This window comes from Strix aluco, chromosome 5 (assembly GCF_031877795.1).
Source record: "Strix aluco isolate bStrAlu1 chromosome 5, bStrAlu1.hap1, whole genome shotgun sequence".
Lineage (NCBI taxonomy): Eukaryota > Metazoa > Chordata > Aves > Strigiformes > Strigidae > Strix > Strix aluco.
Window position 1 is genome coordinate 43,201,762 of NC_133935.1, and position 24,641 is coordinate 43,226,402.

At 39.7% G+C, this 24,641-nt stretch overlaps 1 protein-coding gene across 10 annotated transcripts in view; it reads left to right on the forward strand.

The window, feature by feature from the left end:
* Positions 1-2,486: 2,486 nt before the first annotated feature.
* Positions 2,487-24,641, forward strand: part of PPFIA2 (PTPRF interacting protein alpha 2) — a 360,230-nt gene continuing 338,075 nt past the window's right edge. For all 10 annotated transcript variants that reach the window (XM_074827127.1, XM_074827128.1, XM_074827129.1 and 7 more), the window contains exons 1-2: positions 2,487-2,717; positions 13,141-13,391. In XM_074827127.1, the coding sequence (XP_074683228.1) occupies positions 13,143-13,391 (249 nt within the window). In that variant the 5' untranslated portion in view covers positions 2,487-2,717; positions 13,141-13,142. The remainder of the gene's footprint in view (positions 2,718-13,140; positions 13,392-24,641) is intronic.

The following is a 24,641-nucleotide window of genomic DNA, read 5'->3' on the forward strand; positions in this document are numbered from 1 at the left end:
TTAACTCCAAAGAAATGAAAAAAAACCCCAAACAAATAATGAAAAAAACCTCATCAGATATGCCCTTCTTTGAAGAAGTTCATACCAGCCAGCCTGTGTGACTGCCTGCTGAACATGCTTGCTCTCACAAGTGCTTTCTGAGCTGCTTAGTTTTTCCTCACTCACCTATTTCAAAGCTCAGATTTGTTGTGATAGCCATGTGCGTAAGTCTCTGATGGATGATGAATCTTGCTCTCAGCTACAGTGTGATTGTCAGGCAACTGCTCTAGTGGTTTGTACGCTGAAGATAAATTGTCAGGATAAGGATCTGAAATGACCAAAAAAAGTGGCAAAAAGCCACCTGGAATAGTGGCACAGCTGGAGTGGAAGAATTATTTTATTTTGGGTCTTTTAACCCATGCATTGCACTGGAAGGCCAAGTTCTGGCAACAAATTCTGGCATAGCACCAGTACTTTGCACTTGTTTCTGAAATGGCCACGTTGACAACCCTTCTCAGAGATTTACCTTCTACGATACATGCGCATCCCCTGTGCATTTACATTTTCCACAATACAGGAGCAACCCTACTGTGGAGCCACCACAGCAGCAAGAATTGCTGAGCCTGAACCCGCTGTTGGCCGTGGCTCCCCCACCTCTCCAGCACCCTTCTAAGGCGGATGAAGTGACTTCAGGCTTCTGAAGCAACACAGTCAATCCTGCATGGACGAAACCTTTTTTGGGGGACGTGGAAGAAATATAAGCAAATACTGCAATGTTTCTTGCAAGAGCCACGTTTGCGTAGTTGATACCAACACATCGTCCTCCAACTGGGATGAACTTAATTGCAAATGAACGCTCGGAAAGCCCTGACTTTAAATCGGTTTCTGGTACTCCTTTACTCGCGACGCCCGGTTCGCAGGGGAACACCCGCCAGCATGCCGCCTCCCTACCTCCCCATCCCCTTCCTACCCGCCCGCCTCGGGTCGCAGGGCGGGAGGGTGAAGGGCCATCACCGGCGGCAGCGGGCCATCCCCGGGGGCAGCGGGCCCCCGCCGCCAGGCCGGGCGAAGGCGCCGTTTAGCGGCTGAAGGGCCGCACCCCGCTGCCCCGCCGGGCCCCCGCGCTGCCGGCTCGGCGGCCTTTGCTGGAGCCACCCCGGGGGCCGCGCCCGCGCGCGCCGCAGCCGTTGGGAGCGGCGAGCACCCAAGGGCCGGGCACACGCCCGCCCGCCCGCCCTTTGTGACGGCCCGCCGGGAGCGGCCGAGTTGAGGCTAGGGGAGGAAGCGCCGCTCTCCGGTTAGGCTCGCACCCTAGTGTCCCCCCCTTTTTTTTTTTTTCTCTTTCTAAGGAGTGGGCGTGAGGGAATTAGCGCCGTGCGAGCCGCGAAGCAGCAGTAGAAGCTGCCTCTGGGGAGCCGCGTGCGTGAGGCAGGGGGAGCAGACGTGATTACTTCAGAATTTATTTAAGGACCGGTGGAAACCACTGCAGCGGCTTCCAGGGGAAGTCCCCGCCGCCGCCGAGGAGCTCGCCGAGCCCAGCAGCGCCCGTGGCCGCTCCCTCCGCCTCCGTCGCGGTCTCTTTCCGCCGCCGGCCGCCCTCCGGCCCCCGGCGGTACCGCCCGCCCGGGCTTCGGCCGCGGGGAGGGGGCGCTTGCCCACGCCTGGCGTTTCTAAATGCGTAATATTAATTACACGCCTGGACTATTCAGATTATAGCAGGTTTTACCACTGCTTTGTCATGGTCGGATTACAGCAGATGATACGTTTTATTACACTATATATCCGATTAGATGAGATGTACCCGTGTTTGCCTGAACTCTTTTAAATTACAGAATGTAGCCGTTCAGAGCTCTCATGCCGTTTTCAGTACAGGCATCACCGAGTAATTGGCCAGGCCCCGAGCAGTGCGGCGGTCGGCAGAGCCCGGCCCTTGGCGGGGAGCCGGTGGCGGTGCCCCGGTGCCGCTGGCTCTGCCCCGCGGAGCGGAGGCGCCCGGGAGGCGCAGGCTGGGGCGCGGGCCGTGGGTGACCCGCCGGGGCTCTCCCAGCTCCCACTGCCGCCACTCCGGCGCCGCGGCTCCTGCTCGGTACCGCTGAGATCCGGCTCTGGACGGTGCCGGCCCCGCAGCGATGAGCTGTGGACAGAAGGTTTCTTTCTGTGAAGCAGAAAACCTCGTTTGCTTTTAATCGTGCGGGGAGTGGTGCGTGCGTGTGGACTTGAGTCACGCACAGAGGCATAGTTAGCCTGGGAGGCACTGAAGAACCAGAGAAGCCAGATACCGCTCAGTTAAGTTTAACAAAAGATGAGAAATAAAAGAAAGATGCTTTCGCCCCGGCCCCTCCCCCCTGTAATCGCTTGCCTCCAGCTGCAAAGATGCTGCTGCTCGAAAGGGGCTGCTGGAGCTTTAAGAACCGTTCCCCCCCCCTCCTGCTCCCGACAATGGTCTGAGCCAAGCTCTGCTTCCCAAAGCAAAATTTGTAATATGCCATTTTTCCCATGGATGCTTCTCCTCTTGGCTGCTGACGAAGTGACCGAAGAAAATGCTCAGGTGCCAAGCAGACAGTCTTGCCGGAGGACGGGTGCGGGGGCTTGGGGTTCCTCGGAGCAACGCCTGTGTCACCATTGCTAGGAAGATGGTCCAGGAGTGCTCGGCTGTGTGAGTCCCCGCTCGAAGCCGGTGGAGACTGCGGTTGTTATTGATCAAGTGAAATAGCAGACGCCGAAATAAAAGCCACTAGGTACTGAACCTTCTATTTCTGAGTTAAGCATTCCCTCCTTAGCCCCGATATCCTCCGAGAGGTGAGGTGCAAATGCAAAATCTTGCTGTCTGCCTCTTGCTGTAGTACTTGTGTGGTATTTAAATGCATTTCTGTAATGGGAGTTGGGAGTTGGGGAATTTCAGACTAAAAAACGTGAAGGCAACTTCTTTTTTTTGGTGCGTTTGAGGGAGATACGAGACCGGAGGGATGACATAAAGAACAAATAGTTGGAATGAGTCCTTCTTTTAAGGTACTGTGTTGATCACCCCTCCTGTGTGGAAGGAGCGCAGGATGCTTCTGTTAAAGGTGATATCATAGTTTAGTGGAGACTGGCAGGTAAGGAGTTAACTAGGAGGAGGAATATGCATGTAATGCAACTCAGACAATAGGAAGGATTTTCCTTATGGAATTACACCGTGCTGCCTAAGAGCAATCTTGCTGAGAACATCTGATAAGACATAATTGCAGTAAGAACTGGATTTATCAGCCACTATAGCTATTTAACGATTTGAAAAATATAGCTTGTAAATGCAAAATATCCGGAATGATCCAATGAAATGAGTTTTCAAGCTGATGTCACTGGACTAGCTAGAATATATGGTAGTTAGATTTCTACTTCTTTTTCCTGCAGCAAAATTACAAGTAACTTGAAATGACTCCTCAACCTTGCTGTGCAAATCAAACATCTGAGTATACAGAAAACAAGCTTTTGAAACCAGTTATGGACAGAAAGGTGAGGGAATAAAATTAGGTTCACATCTAAGGTGGTAGTCTTCAAGGTGAGCAAAATGAATGCTTGTCTAAGAGCTTTTGTCAGGCAGAAGCTAAGTAGGGTTCTGTCTCCTCATTCCCAGAACATGCCCAAGTGAAAGAAGTCCAGCTGGTAAATTATTCCCAGGCTACATGAGATTGCAGAGGTGTTTGTTACAACAGCACTTTAAATAATTCCAAGACTCTTGCACAATTGAGGTAACAGAAGATGTCAAATAGGGTGGGGTCCAATGAGAAGAAAGATGACAACTTTTTTCATTTCATATGCCTTATAGGATACGTACCACAGAAATTTCAAGTAGTTTTAGAAAAAGTCAGTATTAAGGATGCACTTTCACACCTGGTCCATACATGATTCTCAGCATCTGTAGACAGAAGATAATATAAGGGAAGTGCTATCAATTTAGTTGTTAGTGGAATAGCTCCTGAAAAGGGCTTTATATAACTCTTAACCAAGGGTGGGCATAGCCTGTGCTGTTTGTTGCAATTTTTGTCCATTCACTCATCTGGATGTCTAAACCGAGCTGCAGAATTCCTAATTGAGCTAATACTGAGTTCACTCTTGATGGAGACATAATGCAGCTAATCTTATAGATTTGCTGTGACATTTTTTCATACAACCTGAAAAATGTTTAATGCGATGACAATGAACCGCATTCTTTCCCCCTCTCATAGAACAGATTACTTTAAACAGTCGTTGCTTTTTTGCCAGTTAAATGTTTTGTGTTTAGAGGGGAAACCTGTTCGTGATTTCTCCTAATATTGTGGGTAATGGTCATATAACATCCAGCATGCTCTTTAGGCATTCATAACACACATTTGTGATTTTTATGGTCCTGTTTGGAGGTAGTAAAATGACAGGAGGTTGACAGCTTGCCTATGTTAGTGACTTTTCCAACCATCTACACTGATTCAAACCCACTGAAGTCCATGATGGAATTTCTATGAATTTATGCAGTTGTTGGATTAGGCTCCATGCAGATGGTTGGAGAAAACACTGAACTAGGAACCAATCAATTAGGAATAGATTTTGCCGTAGATGGTATAGTAGATACACAATGGACAAGGAAGAGAATGTATTTAGAGAACTTTCAATGTGCTGCTTCACAGGCTGCCATTGTGTATGGCTATGATACCTGAGCACTTCAGGTCTAGAACTACTATTAAAATAAGTGCTTAGGCTTTGTTTCACATAAGAAGATTTCTAAAGTTATTATATTGCCTAAAAGTCTTGTTTGATTTTAAGGGAAGCAGTAATTTGTCAGGATCCTGCTCCCGCTTCAGAACCTCTCAGAGGGTTTGGGATAGTCATAAGGTACTACAGAAGTTCAGTATGCGTTGCAGACCTTGAGAGTTTGGGGCATTTCATGTTCTCCCTGAGCAAGGGAACTGTAATGCTCTGCAGCTCCTGATGAGTCTAAGAAACGGTGTTTGTGTATTACCAGTAAAATGCTGGTGACTTAAATGCATATTTCATTGAGGGATTGCTTTACTTGCGTTCAGAATACCAGGTAAAGTGGTAAACTTTTTACTGCAGATATACTAAGTTCATTATCAATCGAGCTGGTTTTTTTTTCTTTTTAAAGAAAGAGAAACATTTAAAAGTCTTATTTTTGTTGACTTAGATGATTCAAGCATAACTTTATGTTGTATTACTACAGGGCAAGTCAGCCTTTTTCTGGCAAAGGAACACAAAATTTCTCTTTTTTTCCTTTGAGTAAAAAGGTACATAATGAATGCATGTTTAGGTATGAATGAAGTGTATGTCACCTTGTTAAGACCTTTCCCTCCACTCCTTCCTCTTCTTTGCAGTCCTGGCTGTAGAGGAAGTATTGCACAGAATAATGTACAGGAGGGCTTACTCTGTTATCATGGACTTCTGTGGTCCTGAAGATATGGCACAAAGGTGTTTAATCGACCTCTTGCAGTTCCTAAGACCAACCGAAAGAAATTCCATCACCCTCAATGTTCTTTCTTGGATGCCTGTGTTCCCTCGTATATAATTCAGCGTGCGTTCGGTCATATCCTAACAGCAAGATGGCTGCCACTTAGTAGTGGGCTGCTGCTACTGTAGTTATCTGGCCTGTTCCTCACTTACTCCTGAGGACCATGATGATTAATGAAGGTGTTCATTATCTGTTCCCTCTCCACTTCCATTCCTCCCCAACTCCTTTTCTGACTCAGTTTTTTGGGGGGATCAGCCTGCATTTCTCCTCTAGTGGCACAAACAGCTGCATAACTTGCTAGATGCATGGTTGGGCACCACTAGTATAATTAAGTAGGATTTGAGGTATCAAATTAGGAGACCAAGTTGGCTGCCTGAAGTACTCCTTCTTCATCTTCTCCTTTATCTTTCATGTGACCAGAGTCTTGGTAAAGAAATCCTTAGTAAATTACTTTAGTGGGAATTCACTCAGTTTCTGCAAAGTTGACTCCTTATAGCTGGTTACAGATCTCTGAGTTTGCTCAATTCAACACCACATATCTTTCTTTTGAGAAGAAAGCAAGTCTGTTTCTGGGTTCTTGGGTTTGTTTGTGGCTTGGTTGGTTTGTTTGTTTGGCTGATTGATTGTTTCTTGAGAGGATGGTGTTAGGAAAGCTTTTTTTTTTTTTTTTTTTTTCCTGATGAGAATGTGATGTGTTCATATTTTTATTTCTCATTAACGGCGTAGTCAGAAAACTTCCTAAATGTATGAAGGACCTTCATGCCTTTATGTATGTTGTAAACATTGACTTGATAAGAGATTATGACCTTGAATAGGAACAGCGTCAGTGTTGAAATTTTGGGGAAAAATACTTATTTATATTTACTGTTACTTCCCTTTAGATTCTAGAAGGAGCATATACCACTTAACTACTGTCATACCATACATATGTGTTCCCCTGAGAAGCTAGGCTTCAGCAGCTTTTCAGTCTTTATTCCAAAAATATTTTTTCATTATTTGCTTTACTGTGATTCACTGGGTAGGTGAAAAAATGTAAAGCATTAAAATCTTTCTTCAAACCTTTCTTTTGTTTAAACCATTTGAATGATAAGTAAAGCCAGAATATAAGTGAGGCCATAGAAGTTAGTCAAGACTGTTCAAACTTTTAAATTTAAAATGTTCTGAGACGTGGCATTTTATCATCCAGTATAATATTTTAGTGTATTTTTTTGTGTATATTTTCTGACAAAGAAAGGAGTAGGCTACATTGCCAAAAAATAAGCACAGATTTTTGTTTAAATTTGGATGTCTAAAAAAGTATGGCTTTGTTTCCCATCCTCATGTGGTTATGTTTTCAGGTTTCTCTGGCTTGTGTTTTTTTTTAATGTCACTCAGACATTAGAACATTTAGTATAAATGGCAATATTTGAAAACATGGCCATACTTGTAATCAAGTATAACTGAGGTTTATTTTTTTTTTAATAACAATTTTCTTTACTTTCTGTAGAAGTCTTCCAAGTATATAGAGGCCCAAATTCTCCACAAGGCAGGCCATCCTAATAAAATCAACGTGGTGTTTTTGGTTTTTTTTTTTTTTTGTTTGTTTGGTTTTTTTTTTGTATGAATGCAATGAGATGAGCCACAATGTGGGATTTTTTTGGAGTTTTTTATTTCAAATTTCTCTCTAGCCTTATTTAAATGTACATCAGATTTCAGAATCTCTGTGGTAAATGAGTGAATTCTTTGGACTTAAAGCTCTCACATTCACTCACGGAATTACTCAGTGTGGAAGGGACCTTTGGAGCTCATCTGTCCCAACCCCTGCCCAGTGCTGGGCCAACTGCAAATTAAGATCAGGTTGCTTAGTGCAGGTTTGGAAAATAAAAAGAAGATTCAAAAATCACTGTAAATTTCTGAAGTTTAAGGCAGATATTTATACACTCCAATTTTGCTTAGACTTTGTCACATTACCTGATAATTATAAGAGAAGTTACTTTGCAATTTAGAATTGTGGCAATGCAATTCAAGTTTTTTGTTGTAAACTTAAGCGGTTCTGATGTTTCGTGCATATTGTTGTTTGTCTTCATTTATCCTTCCTTTACTCAAAGCTCTGAATTCTTTTTCCCTAATAAGACTCATCAAAGATAGGTAACTGTAATTTCCTTGTAGTAGTTTATGGGACTATATTGAATGAAAGGAATACTACCCTGGGATAACAAAAATCTTAACATAGGAGCTGGCACATGCACACTGAATGGAGAGATTAAAATACATGCACAGACTCAATGAACATATTTTTGCTTCTGAATTTCGGTGTGCACACAGAGTTGAATGAGGAACCAACAGCCCATTCAGCTGTATAAAACCAGTTCAGAGGAGTAGAGGGCTGGGAAACTTCATCCTGATCTTTGATCTTTTGGGGCTGTCTCTGGTTATATAGTTATATGCAGGCAATTGTATGACAGGGGAGCAGGATCTCAAACCATTGGCTGATAAACACAATTAGTAAACATGGAATATCCAGATGTCAGTTGATGACTGTATTTGGTCTATCCAAAAGTTATGGTTTAGAAAATCAGTAAGAATGGAGGACAAAAAGGAAGTTTAAAGATGGTCCATTATTTATCCTGCTGAATCCTGTTCTGAGTGGAATTGATATCTACAGGAATTAGTAGGAACTGTGTACTTGAGACAAACACCTGCCACATATGCATGGATCTGTTATTCCTGAACTGTATATATAGCCAGTAAGTCCAGGATGCATCTGACCTGTCTATATGAAAATTGATTTATACATGTATAGTGAAATGTATCTGAGATGTCTCAGAAGTTCTGTAACTTGCAGAACTCACAGATCAGCCACAGAAACACATGTGCCATGGTAGGTCTAAAATGTAATAGAAGTGGGCCTGCCAATAGGCTTATTCTGAGCCTTTAAAAACTGCAGCATTGCATGTGACTGTGTCTCCCCTATAAATACAATTGAAAAAGGCATATATTTTTCACAGAAAGAATGATTAATTCTAGTTATTTTACTAGAAAGATCACTTTCAGTGTCTAATTATTGAAATCCTTCCTGTATAAAATATACTTCAGTTTAACACAGATTTATGGTCTTCAATTAATGGGGCAAGAATAGGTAGTTACAGTAATTCCGTCTGATTTCAGTGTATGAAATGTTTCAGTTGATTATGTTATGAACCCAGAGTAAAAATTGTTGCGATTTTGGCATTTTTTAATCACCAAAATTAGGTTTAAAATTCAAAGTTACATAGAAGGAAAATCAGAAGTTGCTTTCTTTCCCCATCGGAAATTTAAAAATAAAATTACTCAGGGTATGACCACATTAGCAATCAGACCTAACTGTTCATAGCAATACTATTTTTGTTTTATGTGAATCCTTCAGATGTTTCCATCTGCATTGTGTTGGCTTGGTTCACTGTGTGCTTTTGGTGTGTGCAAACTAAATTCCTTCCAGCTGTAATTAAACTGGAAGCTGACTCTTAAATCTAATGTCCTGACCCTATGTGTGAACCACATCATCATGTGGTTAACCAAGGGTTGTCTAATACATGCACACCATCAGAAGGCTCTGGAAACTTCAAGAAATCTTGTAACTCCCTGACGTGATTCACTTCCTATATAAAGATACAAATGCATATGTGCCCTGCTATTTGTCCTCAGCTGCCAATCTACTACTAAACTGTGATCGATCTGTTTGCTGACACTCTTCCTCTACTTTTGTTGGTTTTGGTGGTCCTTTCTCTGCTTTATCTGCCCCAGCTTTTGTTACAGCCCCTCTTGATGAACCTCTCTTTTCTTTTTTCCTTTTTATCCTTTCTTTTTAAAATTCTTCAGATATTCTCAATATTTTGATTCCTTCCTGCTATCAAGCAGACAATTCATAAAGTGTGCAATAAGGTCCTGGGGAAGTGGGGAAGAAGGCCAGCATTTCTTGGGAACAGTGTTAAATGGTGGCAGCCTCAGGACATCGAAAGCATCTATCTGCTGGCAGGTATAAGAGTGATAAATGCCAGATAAAGTTTAAAAAAAAAGAAAAAAAGAAAAAGAATTATTTTCTAAAGGCAAGAAGAGACAAACTGTAGTAAATCAGAACAACATGGCATACATGTCTTTCATGAAGAGCTGTAAGAAATCTTTCTTTGGGAGCCCCACAATAAGCCTGCAGTTGTTCAAAATTTTGTTCCTTTTTTCTGGGTTGATGACCCAGGAACACCCTGAGAAGTCAGGTTCCCTTCAGAGTTGTTGTGGGGTCCTCGTTGCTGGCTCCCACAGAAGTTCCATGTGAGGACATGTCCCAGGATTCCCTTTTCCCCTGCTCCTCACTGTTGCAAGAATCAATGCATCCCTTTATGGCACGCCCTACCAGCATTTCTGATCTGGCCCAGGTTAGCATACTGCTTTTCTCTATCTGTCTCCAAACTGAGGGTAGGGAAAGTGAAAGGATGCATGTGGTTCCAATGGAATAATGGCACTGATCTCCAAACTGCCAGAAAGCAAGGTACCTCACCAGTCTGACTGCAGGAACTGCCAGACCTTTTAAAGATTCTCCCGGGGCTGTGAGCTGTGGGAGAAAACTTCCAAATAGCAACTGCCTACATCAGAAACTGCCCACCCGTTCCCTGCCTTCTCTGCGGTCTTACTCATAGACCAAGTTTGTTACTTGTGCCATGTCAGGATAACGCAGCCCAGGCTTTCAAAGTAAGCACAGTGCATGGTCCACTCCCCTCCCTGAATGCAGCAGCTTAGGGGGAGAAGACGTGGTAATAGTGCCATGGATTCCATGCAGCCCCACAACCACTTATATATATGGCTTGCCACATCCCCATAATGACTATAGGAGGACATTTTCTATCTAGTTTGAATACAGGGTGCTAAGGTAGGAACAGCTGTCGGCCCAGAGGTTTCCCTGCCTGTTCCCACACACACACAGCATCGTGTGTGAAAAATTGCACCACTCTCTGCCAGTGCCTGTGAGCAGTGGTAGTGTATGCTGTGCTGTTCAGATCATAAACTTGATCTGCGTGTGCAGGACATTGGAGATAATTTCTTGAATGATGAATGTTCACTGCTGAGAATCCCCTGGGGCAGGAAGCGTGCCCCATGATCATGAGGCAGGAGAGGTTCAGTGACAATCATCTGAATTGTTTTCTTTGGTCTTGAAGAATAAGCATGCAGAGACTTTGGTCTCTGGCCCACCTGCTGCATACTGAAAAGGTGTGATTAAACTGAGCAAGTGGCAGATGGCCTTGGATGTTTGAGTTGACCCTTAGCTCACAGTGAACTTGACCATCCCAAGCTGGTTAGCCACAGGTGGGGCCTGGGTGGAGACACTCCAGAGTGATGTCCACTTGCTGAGTGAAATGTACTCCCACAAGTGAGAGGATTGTGGAGGTAAGACAATGTCTCCCCCCCTGCTGGTAGTTCCACATCTCAAGGTATCTGTGGTCAGTGGACAAAGTGGTTACATCAGCAAGAACTCCCTGAAAGCTGTTCAGACTCTGCAGGGAAGTTGAAGTGTAGGAGGATGAGTACTCATTTATTCAAACTGTCCTTCTGCTGGTGCAGCTGCAGAGTTTAGTCACTCCCCATCTGTGGTGCCTCACAGTACACACTGTCCATACTCAGAAGAGGAAGCGGTAGGTACCATGAAGTTTGGTTGATAATGGTGCAAATGTTTTTAAACTTGAAGTTTTTTTATGGCGATGGAGGCACTGATGTATTAATGTCATTTCAATTTGAAAAGCCATTGGGTGCTTCCTAGTGGAGCCTGTAGTTCAGGAGAGGCAAAGGTTTCTGGAATAGAAAGTTTTGAACCTCATGAGTAATGGAGATATGCAGCATCAAATCAGATGATCTTGAGTAAATACACCTGACCTAAATATATCGGAGATGTGAGGAACTTTTCAGTATCTATCACTTCAAGCTATTAACTGCTTCTCTTGCACCTAATTAATTACTAAGTGGATAATAGCCACAAGCAAACTTGACATTGCCTCAAGTCCAGACACTTTAAAAACAGGATCAAACACTACCTGAAACTTCAGTAGTGAAGCTATTGCCTGTGAAAGCTACGCAGTAGTAGCTGATAATTCATGCTGAAATACCAGTGTTTGGTGCCAACTTTACTCGTTATCACATCTGCCAAAAAAATGAAAATTAAGAATACTAAATTCTGAATGAGCATTCAGAATATGATCAAGGCCAGCTAACGTTAGCAAAGCTCTTTAATTTTCCCAGTAAATCTTAGCAGCAAGCAGAGTTAGCACAAGGATTGCTTGTGACTTAGTGATAGTAGGAGGAGATGGTTTTAATGAATTAAATACAGGTGTCTTAGCTCCTCTGTTCCCTGGTGTATGACCTGTCTTTAAGTTATATTCTGTAACAGCTAGATCTTCCATTTTTTTGTAAATTCCGCTTTCACAAGTTCCATTTTCCCACTGTGGAAAGCAGATCAGATTTAAGAATATGTAGAGTTAATCCATCATAGTATTGACTGAAATGATGGGAATGTTAGATGATGGCACACTTAATAGTGGAAGTGTGTCAGTCACATGTATTGTAGACAAAGTTCATGTCTAGAAGGTCCACAGTACTCCTAAGTAAAATATTTTAACTTCCAGTAGATGAACCAAAAGCACCTTGATCCCACTTGCTGAGATAAAAGGCTTCCAATAGTTACTACAATAAGAGAATTTCCAGAAATTGACCCTTAACTATGTATAAAGTTCCTTCTGCTGTACTACTTCACTAATACTAGAAAAACAATTTCTATTCTTTGGGTGGCTGTCACTGGGTAGGTATCATCTATTGTTAACACAGTCTTCTTATTTTTTTAAAAAAATCTGATCTCTGAGACCTGTCATATCTTTCATTTGGTTTTTTCTTTTCCATCTGCTGAACCCAGTATCTCGTAGCATATGGTTCTCCCCATACACAAGTTGAGGGTTTGAGATTTACCTAAGAAGCTTTATAATGAAAGATTGGGACTAGGTGATATTATTTGCTCAGGACTGTTTTGGGGAAACAACAGTGATTCTGTCCCTGGTAATGCAGTTTGCACAAGATATCACAGGGTTGGTAATTAGCAGAGAGTTTCTAGTTCTTGACCTCTTACTGAACAAGCTCACTAGAGAAGAATTTCCCAAGGGTGGGAATAACTAGATAGAAAAATAGATTAACCTGGCATTGTTAAGGCAGCATGATACTGGATCAATGGTTAGCCTGAGCTGTACTGCAGAAATGCCTAGAGCAGGAAAAAATCTGGCAATTAATGGCAGCTGTTGGCATCAATACCAACAATTCAACAATGACATTAAGTAAGAGAGGGGAGAAAATCAACAATTAAGGAGACTACAATTGCAGAGGAAGTATTTTCTGTCATTTTAAGACAGCATTATTTGCGAAACGATTGATTTAAAATATTCTGTTACCCTCCATCTCCTTCCAGTCATTCTTCTCTCAGTTTCAGATGCACATTCAAAGTCTTTGCTGTGTGGAATTAGTCACTGTATTTAATCCCTGTCTATCGATCATCTGATTAACATTGAAAGCACAAAGTTGAAAGAGGGAACAATGCAATAATCTACTAACTGTGTCCATGTGACAGAGTTAATTCCTCTTATGAAATCCCCTCAAGTGTTTTTCTGCTGAAGAGCTTTTCCTTGATTTGTGTTTTTTTAAAGACATGATGTGTGAAGTGATGCCAACGATAAACGAGGACACCCCGATGAGTCAACGGGGGTCCCAAAGCAGTGGCTCGGACTCGGATTCTCACTTTGAGCAGCTGATGGTGAACATGCTGGATGAAAGGGACCGTCTCCTTGATACTCTTCGGGAGACACAGGAAAGCTTGTCACTTGCGCAGCAACGCCTACAGGATGTCATCTACGACAGAGACTCCCTCCAGCGACAGCTTAACTCAGCACTGCCTCAGGTATGTAGTTTATAAAGATTTTCTTTTTAGGTTCACCAATTTTCTACATAATGCCACTTACTTTAGTCCTAATCGGTATTTATTCCTTGAGGCCCAAATTCTGCTCCCTTTGAGGTTGGCTGCAGAAGTCCTATCAATTTAATAGTACCTGGTTTGACCTCTTTGGGACCTGTCTTCTCTTCAAAGTTAAGAGTAGGAGTAATGCTGTTGACTTCAAGGAGAGCAGGATGAAGGCCTGTAGCTACTGGTTCTTTTGGCTGTTGCTCTAGCATTTACAACAGATGAGGGATCATTTAAATTAAAGATCTAATGGTGGAAACAAAGAAAAAAGAATGAGGATGTTTCCTACAGACTCTATTCCAGATAAGATTTTCTAACTAGCATTAGAACAAAACTAGCTTATGTAGATTAAATAAGGTACTACACAAAACCACAAAAACAACTGATATCTTAATATTTTTATTATTTTATTTTTAAATAATTATATACATTTCATTATCTAAAATCACCTTGGTCTTTTTTAGGAACTGCAAAATTAATTACTTCAGTAATTTGATATTATATTTCAGTATTATATATCAATATAACATTATTTTTCAATATACTAGAATAAAAGCAAAGAAACATCTTAGTTGCATCTGTATATCTGGCCAGAGGTTTGAAATATACCATGATGCAAAACGCACTTTTTCTCCATGTTATTTTCTTTGTATCTCCCAACTGTCACTTAGTAGAGAATTTGCTTGTTGTTGTGAGGGCCTGGGCATACTTGCCTGGGCAAAGTTGTATACCTATTCAACAGTGGTTAGAGAGGAAGGAAAACCAATTCAGCTGTGTGATTGGAATAAGGATGTGGTAAGGATGAATGAAATGAGTGAGAAAGTTCTTAAAGATATAAAAAGAAAAAGGCACCCACTGGAGTAGGGAACAGAAGCAGTTGCTTAAGGGCTGACCCCAGCAGGTTATTGGAAGATCTTGAGGTAGGGCTGAAGATGAGAGAGAGAGACTGTTGTCATTTGAAGGTTAGCATTAGCAACTTCAGCATTGGCTCCAGGCAGTAAGAGTGACTACACTTGGCTTGAGTCAAACAAAAAGGAGTAGCAATGATCTTGATATACAGTAAAATCAAGTGGGTTTTTTTTTGTTTTTTCTCTAATTTGTGGGTAGTTAAGCTTCTTTTCCACTGGTGTCTCTTCATAGAAGAGTGTAAAAGAATAAGTGGAAGACAGCGTAGACCCTTTATTCAAAGATTTATTGCTAGCAATCTGAAGAAGAGAGGAGGTTCTGCATCTGTGAACCCCCATTTGGTGTGCCACCTATTACAGAGGCACTCTCCACTCAACCCATAGTGAGGTATTTCTGTTGAGCACTAGCAGGTGTCTAAGCCTTAATATTTCTGTGTCTCACATAAATAAAACTCCTGCTAAAATGCAGGAGACGAGCTAAGGAAAATAGTGTTCAGCATAAATGTGATATAGAGCCTAAAAGAAGCAAATTCTAAGGAACTGAATCATTATAAGATTTTTAATCTTTATTTCTTCTAATAATGTTGGTGTTGTGTGTTTTTTGAATGATAGCTGTACACCCCCTAAAAGTAATTGATTTGTCAGCTGAACACTTCACGCTACCACGTACCATTAAGAATGCATATTTCAGGTAGCATTCATCAATGTATCTAAGTAGAGATGTGGGGTTCCTGTATGAGAAACAGTGTGACATACTGCTTACACTTTAAAAGCAGAACCAGATTTTTTTCCCATCAATTAGGTTGTCTAGATCTTCATGTAAGTAATTCAATTCTGTAGAAATCTTTCTATAAGTACAGAACACTGGCCTAGTAATACAGTCTTCCAAGAAAATAACTTCCATATGACTGCTATACTATTTAGCTTCCTTTGTGGATATGAGATATTCTACATAGTATTTTTATAATTTTCTTTTTTGTTTACAGTTTTATGAACGGCAGGCTTGCATTGCTAGCTGCCTGACATAGCCCTATGACAAAATACTACCCAATGCTTTTATTGTGGAGAGGAAGAATTCTGTGTTCACTTGATTTAAGAGAAGAATACATACATGAACAGTAACGATATGATAATTATTATTGTTATAATGTGACATCTAATGAGTCTTGCTTTATCACAATATATTTCTTTTAGCTCTTGATTTTTTGAGTCGTTTTCAAAATTCAATTATTTCTTAGCATTTACATAGTGCTTTGCATGTAGAAAGTGTGTATTGACACAGTTACATTCTGAAGCATTTTTATTAGGACACTTTTTGTTTATTGTCTTAAACAGTTAAAAATATGATCTGGAAAAATCATTGCAGATGATAGAATCTGAACAAAAAGAACCTGCATGAAAACTGGGGTAATGAATGAGACCTTGACAAGTCTTGTCTGACTGGAAATAGCAAATAATTACTAACATTAAATATGAAGCCTGAGCTATTAGGTAATGCTGTTACAGCTACAGCTGTTAATGCTGTATCCAAAATATGAAGTATGACTGTACATGGCTCTAAGTTTTTATACTGATCTATACTGCAGCAGAACAATGTATATAGTTAACTACATCTTTCAAATTTGAGTTACAGAAATATAGTTGTCTTGCTAATTGCTATCACTGAAGTAATTTTTATTTCCATTAGATTAGCGGTCTTAATTTTATGAACATCTAAGTTTAACTGAAGAGCTATGTTTAAGGAAGGAGGGAAAAAGTGAGCAGGCGATTACTGACCAGTTAGACTAAATGACTAAATAGAGAAGACTTTAAAGCTTATTTTGGAGGAAAAACTAATAATAAAAGTTAAAAATCTGTCAAGGGTTTACCAAAATTATACAGAATAGCTCAACATCACTCTCTGGTACCAGAATTGTTAGACTAGGGAACTATGATATACCTAAAACAGGTATGGTTTGAAGTGGTCTCACTGAAATTACTAGTAGATGTGAGGTGGGTAAGAAAAGGTAAGATGATTAGGTAAGTAATAGCGAGAGGAAAATTTTCACTTACAGTAGGCATTGACAGGATGGAAGAAGGCTAGTAGTAGTTGATTAACAATGTATTTTGGGATCAATTTTTGTTAATTTGAGCACAAGAGGGAGGAGCATGCTAATGGACATTTTAGATGACAAAATTGAGTTGCAAAGTCAGCTAAGGGAATGAGTATGATAGTACAGAAGAACAAGAGTAAAAGAGGTGCGATGATACTGCATGGTACAAAGATGAGGGCCCTATATCTAGCAGTTAATAACAAAGTTTATGTTCTGACCTTTTAGATAGCAGTAGTAGAGAGGGAAAATATATGTTACACAATGGTTGTAGGCAGCCAATGGGAGGTGGGTGTAAAAAAGGGAAATATCGTTCTGAAATGTATTATGTAAGATATTTCTATTAGGAGTAGATAAGTATTAATTCAGTTAAACCAAGGAGTGGTTTGAAACTTATCGTCTGGGTTTTGTCTCAGTAGTGATTGAGAGCCAACCTTAAGCTGGAAGAGATTCAGCAAAAGACTGCTAGAGCACAGGGACAATAACATCTTCTGCATGAAAAGACTAATAGACGTTTTCTTACTTCTGGGGAAAACTAAGTTGAGAGGGAATATGAGTGATTTCTTAAATTTTCTTGGAGTGGCAGGAAGATAGAGCAACTAGGTAAAGATGAAAGAAATGGTTTAAGCCAAAAATAATGTTGATGGAGGAAAAAATGAATATACATTACCATGAGTAAAGGTATATCATTCATCAGAAGAAGGTCTTGAATGATCAAGGAATGACTTGGATCAAGGAAAGAATCCATCTTAGACAGGATGAAAACCCCAAAATGTTTTCAAGATGAATCTGGTGTGAAAGACATTACATACCATAGTACCTTTGGTTAACCTCTGAACTTGACCCAGAACACCCTTTCCTGTTCTTTATTTCAGTCTTTGGAGAGATTTTAGTTTGTGTGGGATTATTCACACAAAGCATGAAACATCAGTCTGAATGTTTTTACTAAAACTTAGAATTATGTGATAGTACAGTTAAGAAGTGTTCTGTGCGTAATAGGTGTTCTGATATTAAGAATCTAGTTCACAAGTGGTCTTGTTTATTCTTTCCAAAGCTGCCTGTTGACAGCGGTAGCCTCTAAGGAAAGTGTTTTTGGGTCTGCACTGCATGTTCCCTTAGAACAGGTATTTATTGTATTTAGGTCATGACTCTTGAGTCCAGCAAAAAAATAATAATTGCTAAATACAATACAACTCTACTGTTACGGGGAAGCATAGGATCTAAATACTTAACAGTATGTTTTTATTTTAGTGGAGTAAAATTAGGTCTTTTACTATAGCATAAAAAAGTGTTCTGCTAAAAAGGTTAGTAACTGTAGTTAGAAACTGTAGCTCCTGTTTTGAGTGGTAGGAAGAGGAAAATGCTCAACTGCAAGTTTCTCAACCAAATTTCACCATAATTTTCTCTAAGCTAAATTTTCTAGAAAGTGTCACCTATATTAGTTGCCTTATAAACAAACACTGAAAAAATACAATTTCTGTCATCGTAAGACTTACACTGAATCATAAGAATCATAAGAGTTTTAATTATAAATGTGCTCTGATAAACAGGGCTTAATTAGGATTGGTTTGTGGTTGTTTCATTGTTTCTTTTAGTCTTTTAAAAATAAGTTTCAAGGTATGGAAGATGCTGAGGTAGTATTTATATGAAGATGTTCATAGGTTATCACTCTCTAGTCAAATATGTATATTTTGTTCACTAGTAACGTACTTGCTCAGTGATTTACTTAGAATTAATCTAATATTCACAGAATCACAGAATGGTGCAAGTTGGAAGGGGCCTCTGGATGTTACCTTGTCGAACCCTCCTGCTCCAGCAGGGTTACTAAGAACAGGCTGCCCAGAACTGTGTCCAGATGGCTTTTGAATATCTCTGAGGGTAGACTCCACAACCTCTCTGGGCAACCTGTGCCAGTGCTCAGTCACCCTTAGAGTAAAAAGTGTTGCCTGATGTTCAGGAGGAACCTTCTGTGTTTCAGTTTGTGCCCATCGCCCCTTGAATATTATATTAACAGAAACAGGATAACAATGTGGCCCAGTCTTGTGGCTGTGCAAGATGATAAAGTAGAGCAACTTTGCAAGCGCTTTAAAAGGTTCTGAAATGCTGAAACGGATCCTGATGATTGTCAGAGTCAGGACAATTTCTCTGATAGTTGTCAGTCTCTTTCTCTTGTCCTGGACCAGGAATTTAGCTGGATGTCACTGGGCTCATTATTAAAGGATTAATGAAAATGTGTTAAGATCTTTCCACTCTGATGAGTGAGTTACTTTCTGTTTGAATCTGGACTAATAACAGAATTATATTGTGGATGATTCTGAGAAAATAAATTCCAAACTAAGTTTTCAAATACAACAGTTTGATTTTAAATTTGAATGTTTATATAATTTTAATAACTATATGGAAACTAAAAGTCAATGATATTGCAACAATTTTTTTGAAGTTTTGTGCTTATTTCATAAAATCAGCATTTTTAAATTTTAAATGTTGCTAAAGGGTTTTTACACTTCAGTCTAACAGAGCTTAGACAAATGTTGCAAGGCTGAAAAGCCTGAGATAATCACAATTTGAAAACAAACTTTGTAGGTGAAATATTGTTGCAATTGAAAATGGTAGATCATGACCTGCATTCATTGACTAGTGCTTTGATATTTATAGTAATACACTGATCTTGTTCAGTCTTTGAATAAACCCCCCCTGGTTTTGGAGAAAATTCATGTGTGATGGAAATGTCACACCAGCACGGACATTACTGTCATTATGCTGATGTTTTCAAGTGGGTAAAAGACATTGGTACATAGTTTTTGTGGCTTTAAAGAATACATAAAGTACCCAATTCCTTATTTACCAAATCTTCCCTTTGTGTGTTTTGATCTCCTTTACTGGTCAGTTGCTGGATTTTTGTAAAGGTCTAAGTTCTGATTTCACTGACCATTTATGTTAGCAGATTTTTTTTTTTTTTTACATGGCTATAACTCTTTTCATGTTCTGATGATCAGAATCTGCACCTATGGGATGTCTTTTATAGTACAATTCATTCTGACTAATAAAGCTGTCTAAAAGTTAAGCATTCAGTCTTAAGTCATATAGAATCTCTCTATAAGAAAATGGGAAAATTAGGCCCTTCAGAAAGGGCAGTTCATTCTGTAAGATGGATAGGGTGAACCTGGAAATGCTCTGGTTTGGTTTGGTTTTTTTCTTGTGACTACAGAAAGAGCCTTAATCTCTAGCTTGGGTGATTAACTTCTAGATAGCCAAATTTACATGTGGTGAATTCTTCTGTGCATGGGTATAAAAACTAAATTTAATATGGACCTTTTAAAACTACAGCAGTCTAAATATTCTATTACTTGGTAGAGATCATAGAATAATTTATACTGAGAGGGACCATTGGAACTCAAGTGGTCTAAACACCCTGCAAAGCAGGGCTAGCTATCCAGGCCTAGGAAGAGGGTGTTACTGAAATACATACTAATCTACTTCATAGAATCGTAGAATAGTTTGGGTTTGAAGGGACCTTTAAAAGTCATCTAGTCCACCTGAGAGAGCATCCTCCTCCAAGAAATTGTACAGCAACGTAAACAACTCTGTGAATGGTAGCTAGCATACAAACACATGTATAACTTTTCATTTGATTAAATGTTTTAATAAAAATGTACAACTTTATGAAAGACCTTCTAATATTACATGTACAATAGAACAGTTGACTTGCCTGTTTCTATAGTAGGCTCTTCAGAAATTTACTGAAAGTATCTTTACTATGAATCTTTACAACAGACATGGAAACATCCAGTACTAAAGAATTAAAAGTCACTCTTTTTTGTCTTGATAAGAACCATGGAGGGGAAATGGCTCCAGTTTCCGAATCTACTTTTATTTAATGTTTTTATTTCCAGCAGCTTTGAGTGTATTGTGATTCAAGTGAATCTCTCTGGAGATCTAAACACCTAGTTCTAATTAAGTATAAATTCTTCAAGATGTTGCAAAAATATTTTTTTTCTCTGTAATAAATATTATCATTAGCACTCTTTGAAAATCTGTTCTGTCTGGATATAGATAGTAGAATTGTTTGTGGTGTGGAACTTCAATGCTAAAAAGAATCCTCTGATAACCCCTAGCACCCCATAGATTTCAGCTAAACTCTAATTGTTAGCTACAATAATTCAGTAATAAAATCAGTAATAGAAATATACTGGTAATCTTTAAGGTTTTATTTCATCTAATAAGATACCACTTATTTAGTAATGCTTACTGGAGGCATGATAAAAGGGAAAATCCAAAGAGGGAAATGTAATGACCTTGTTTTATTGAACCAGTTTATGTAATTTGATCGATACTAAGCTTTAATAGGATTGTGATTAGAGAATTTTGTTGATAGCCTTGCAGTGTCTTCCAATACTGATAAACAATGAATGTTTTACTTCCAGGGACAAGAAAGATATAGGAAGACAACAGTAAATCAGTAGGGCCTTATTCTGAGGTTGTATTTTCTGTTTAAATGTGTGTGCATATAGTGCATAGATAGAAGATAGTGACATACATATAGATACATGTAGTGACCTAGATACAAAAATAAAATAGCCCACCAGAAAAAAACAAACACTTTTAACAACTCCTAACTAATATTATCTGTCAAAACACAGACTGGCTGTTATCAGTCGTGTAAGTAGGACAACACTTTAACTGGCTTCTCTCTAGACTGTCTTTTTTTTTTAACTGCCAGCATATTCCCAACAGACCACAATCATAGGTATAATTGTGCATACAAGTAATTACTTAAATTCTTTTCAAGTATGAGTTTATTTGCTTGCTCTTGTGAAGTTTGTGTATTCAGTAGCATATTGCAAATATTTAAAGCAGAAGATTTTCTCTTAAAAACTGTGGACTTCGAGGTAAATACTTGATGACTGAAGAAGACTGATGTGACAGTCCAGCAGAAGAAAAAGCTGGGATACAAGAAAAAAAACCCAGAAACATAAATATTTAGAGGAGGAGGGGCATGTGGTGAATGCCTGAAGCTAGCAACAAGACTGTGTACTCACATTTCACTCTATATCTGCTTCATAAACGTTGCTATCAATTATTTTAGCTTGAACCAGGCACATCAAGTGCTACGTTAACTAGTGATGGCTCATTATCTGAATGCTTATAAAGACACATGACTGAATATTAGATAAAAGTACAGTGGTGCTGGTCAACAGAATAGAGCAGAGATGGTTATCCAAGTCCTTATAAATGAAGCTGCTGCCATGAAAATTATAGACACAATAGTTATCATAACAACTATAGTCATAACAGCTATAGTCATGCCCGTTAGTGTTTAAGAGGCATTTGGACAATGGCCATTTAACTTGGTCAGCCCTGAAGTGGTCAGGCAGTTGGACTTGATGGTCATTGTAGGTCCCTTGCAGCTGAAAATATTCTAGTCTGTTTTACGGTGAGGAAAAACTGGAAAAAATAAAGCAATTTTATAAAGCTTAACTCTGATGGGATACTCTTTGATCATGTCTTTGAAAGTGGATGGTAGAGGCTCAGACATCATCCAAGAACAGCACATCAGGACAAAAATGAAAGATAAAAATGTAGCTTCTTGAAAATATATATTCTTTCCTTAATAATTGCTCTATTAAAAGCAAAGAAAATGCAGAATATTTAAGAATCATCTTTTAGAAGTGTCTTATTCAGGCTGTGTTCTATTTAACAAATATTTGCCTATACAAACAAGCATTTGCTCAAAAACATAAAATTTTGTTAGGGACATGATTTTTTCTAAAGTACACATAATTTAGCTCTCATTGAAGTTTGTGGAGTTTTTCTGTTGACTCTGAAGAAAACAAGTTTGCTTGTATTGTTGAATGTGTATCTATCTTTCACATGATCCCCAGGAATCTGAACTTCTATGGATAGAAGTTAAGGGCCAGGTAGAGCAGTAACGTTATTTTATATCATATAACTTTTCTACAGTCTACTCACGAATCTGCTCCAAACCATCATTTGGTGAGAATATCTTATCATTTAAGTGTGTTTTTTTTCCTAGTTAGGATCGGATTATGGTGGGGTTTTTTAAAATTATTGTTGGTCTACTAGTTTCTTTGCCATGTGTGAGTTCTAGAAGAAAAAACACTATTATACTGTGACAGTCAATTTGTTATGACACTCAATCACCTGTCAAAACAGATAATATTAAATAAATCTTGGAGACCTACAGTAAGATACTCTCTTTTAGGTTGGTTTACTTGAAATTATGAAGTAACCAAGTTACAGATTTTTTTTTTCCCTTATGGGTTTTTTTTCATAAGACTCTAAGCAAAAGAGAACATAATGATAAATAAAGGGAAGGTGTAATAATGAAAAGGTAATGAACAAGTAGATAAACCATAATTCTGCATCAAAATGGTAGAACTCAATAAGAAGGATAGAGTGAAAGACAGTCAGCACAGGAAGTAAAGCCCTAGGCCAGACTTCATGGAAGTCAGTATGGAATTTTTTCTATTCATATCAGTCAGTGATACAACTAGTCCTTAAAGATCAAGTAGTTAAGGAGCAAGCTGAGCAAAGGGGCAGAGGGTCTGCAAATCTGTTATCATTGTTTTCTCACTAGCTGTTTGGCATTGAAGTAACATCCATTATCAAATAATTGCATTGCAAGTTTAAACAAGCGGACACAATAAAAAAAACCCTGCAGTTTTATAAGGAAAAATTAATCCCTTGTCTTGGAACAACCTTCCTATGATTCCTTTGGAGCTTCATCTTCTGCCTGAACAGTCCCCTCCATGTCTGCAGTTTCATGGATTATCCAGAAGATGGGACACATACATGAGAATGCAGTGTTTCTTGAAATGCATGCTGCAGTTACTTCTGGAGTTCATTGGATGGTGTTTTAGACATATCCTAGTGAGTTAGGGAAGAAATACCCAGGGGCTTCTGGAAAACATTTTGGTTGGGCATGATGGGGCTTCTAGAAAACATTTTGGTTGGGCAACGCCATTTGTGATTCTTAATTTTTTAGCTTGCCTGACTAAGCTAATGTGAAAATTTGCTCTGCACCCACATCAAAAGTGCTCCTTGCCATTCTAACTATGAAAACAAGGCTCATGAGAGTATTTGAGTCTGCAGTGCAAAATTCTGATTTTTGTATTTTTTTGCTGTTATAATGACAAATACGGTATAGGCATTGAACACTGAGATAAATACTACATTCAGAAGATAGATTTTATGATCCCCTTGTCCCGATCCAATGTTGGGGGAGGTCTCGATATGATCCCAACAGCGAGATTAAGACACAAATGTGTTCAGATGCCATACAACCTTGTAAGCTTTATTTCCATAACAAGGGGTAATAGCGATAGGACAGAGAGAAGAAGAAAGAAAAAGTCTGAATACCTAAGCAAGCAAACGGAAGAGATGCAGCAAGATCAGTTAGCACCACCATGAATTCAGCGGCATCCTGTTGGCTCGGTCTTGGTGGAGGTGATGGGTCTTTGCTCCAAGCTCCGAGCTCCAAGCTCCGCAGAGAGATAACGTCAAAATCCCAGCTCTGAGAGAGGAGTATGCAGTCCTTTTATTGTCCCAGTCTCCACAATTTCTCCAAAGAGTCTGGCCATTTCCACGGAGTTCATTGTCGTACGTGCCACCCCGTGTTCCTCCATGCGCACATGCCCAGGTGTTCACGGTGGTTGAGCCGGGGGGGGTCAACCTGCTGCATCTTCAGCCTCCACATGTCTTCCTCACCCTGATTTCCTTTCCACCCGGCTCGTGCGCAAGCACATCTTGGTAGGCACTGCCAAGGATGTTGTTTTTCTACCTTCGGGCAGATATGGTGGTTTCTTTGGGGACAATTCGTCTCCTTCAGAGTGTTGAGGCCAGGAAGTGGTCGTGGTGCAGCAGCAATGTCGAAACAAACACAGTCCAACACAGTCTCTTACACCCCTGAAAAAAAAAGTTACTGTTTCTTTGGTACTAATGAATAAAAGTGTCATCTGGCCAAATGTGTTTTGGAGATGGGATTTGGAGATTATATTTATACACTAAGTTTGTGCATTATGCTTCCTTTGCTTAGTAATATCAAATCCTGCATGGACAATGGAAAGAATGAATACCTAAGACACTAAGAAATGCTGAACGCCTTTGCAATGTTTTCTTTACTAAATGATGAAGGATGAATACTATTTCATATAATTGGCACATAAGCACATTGT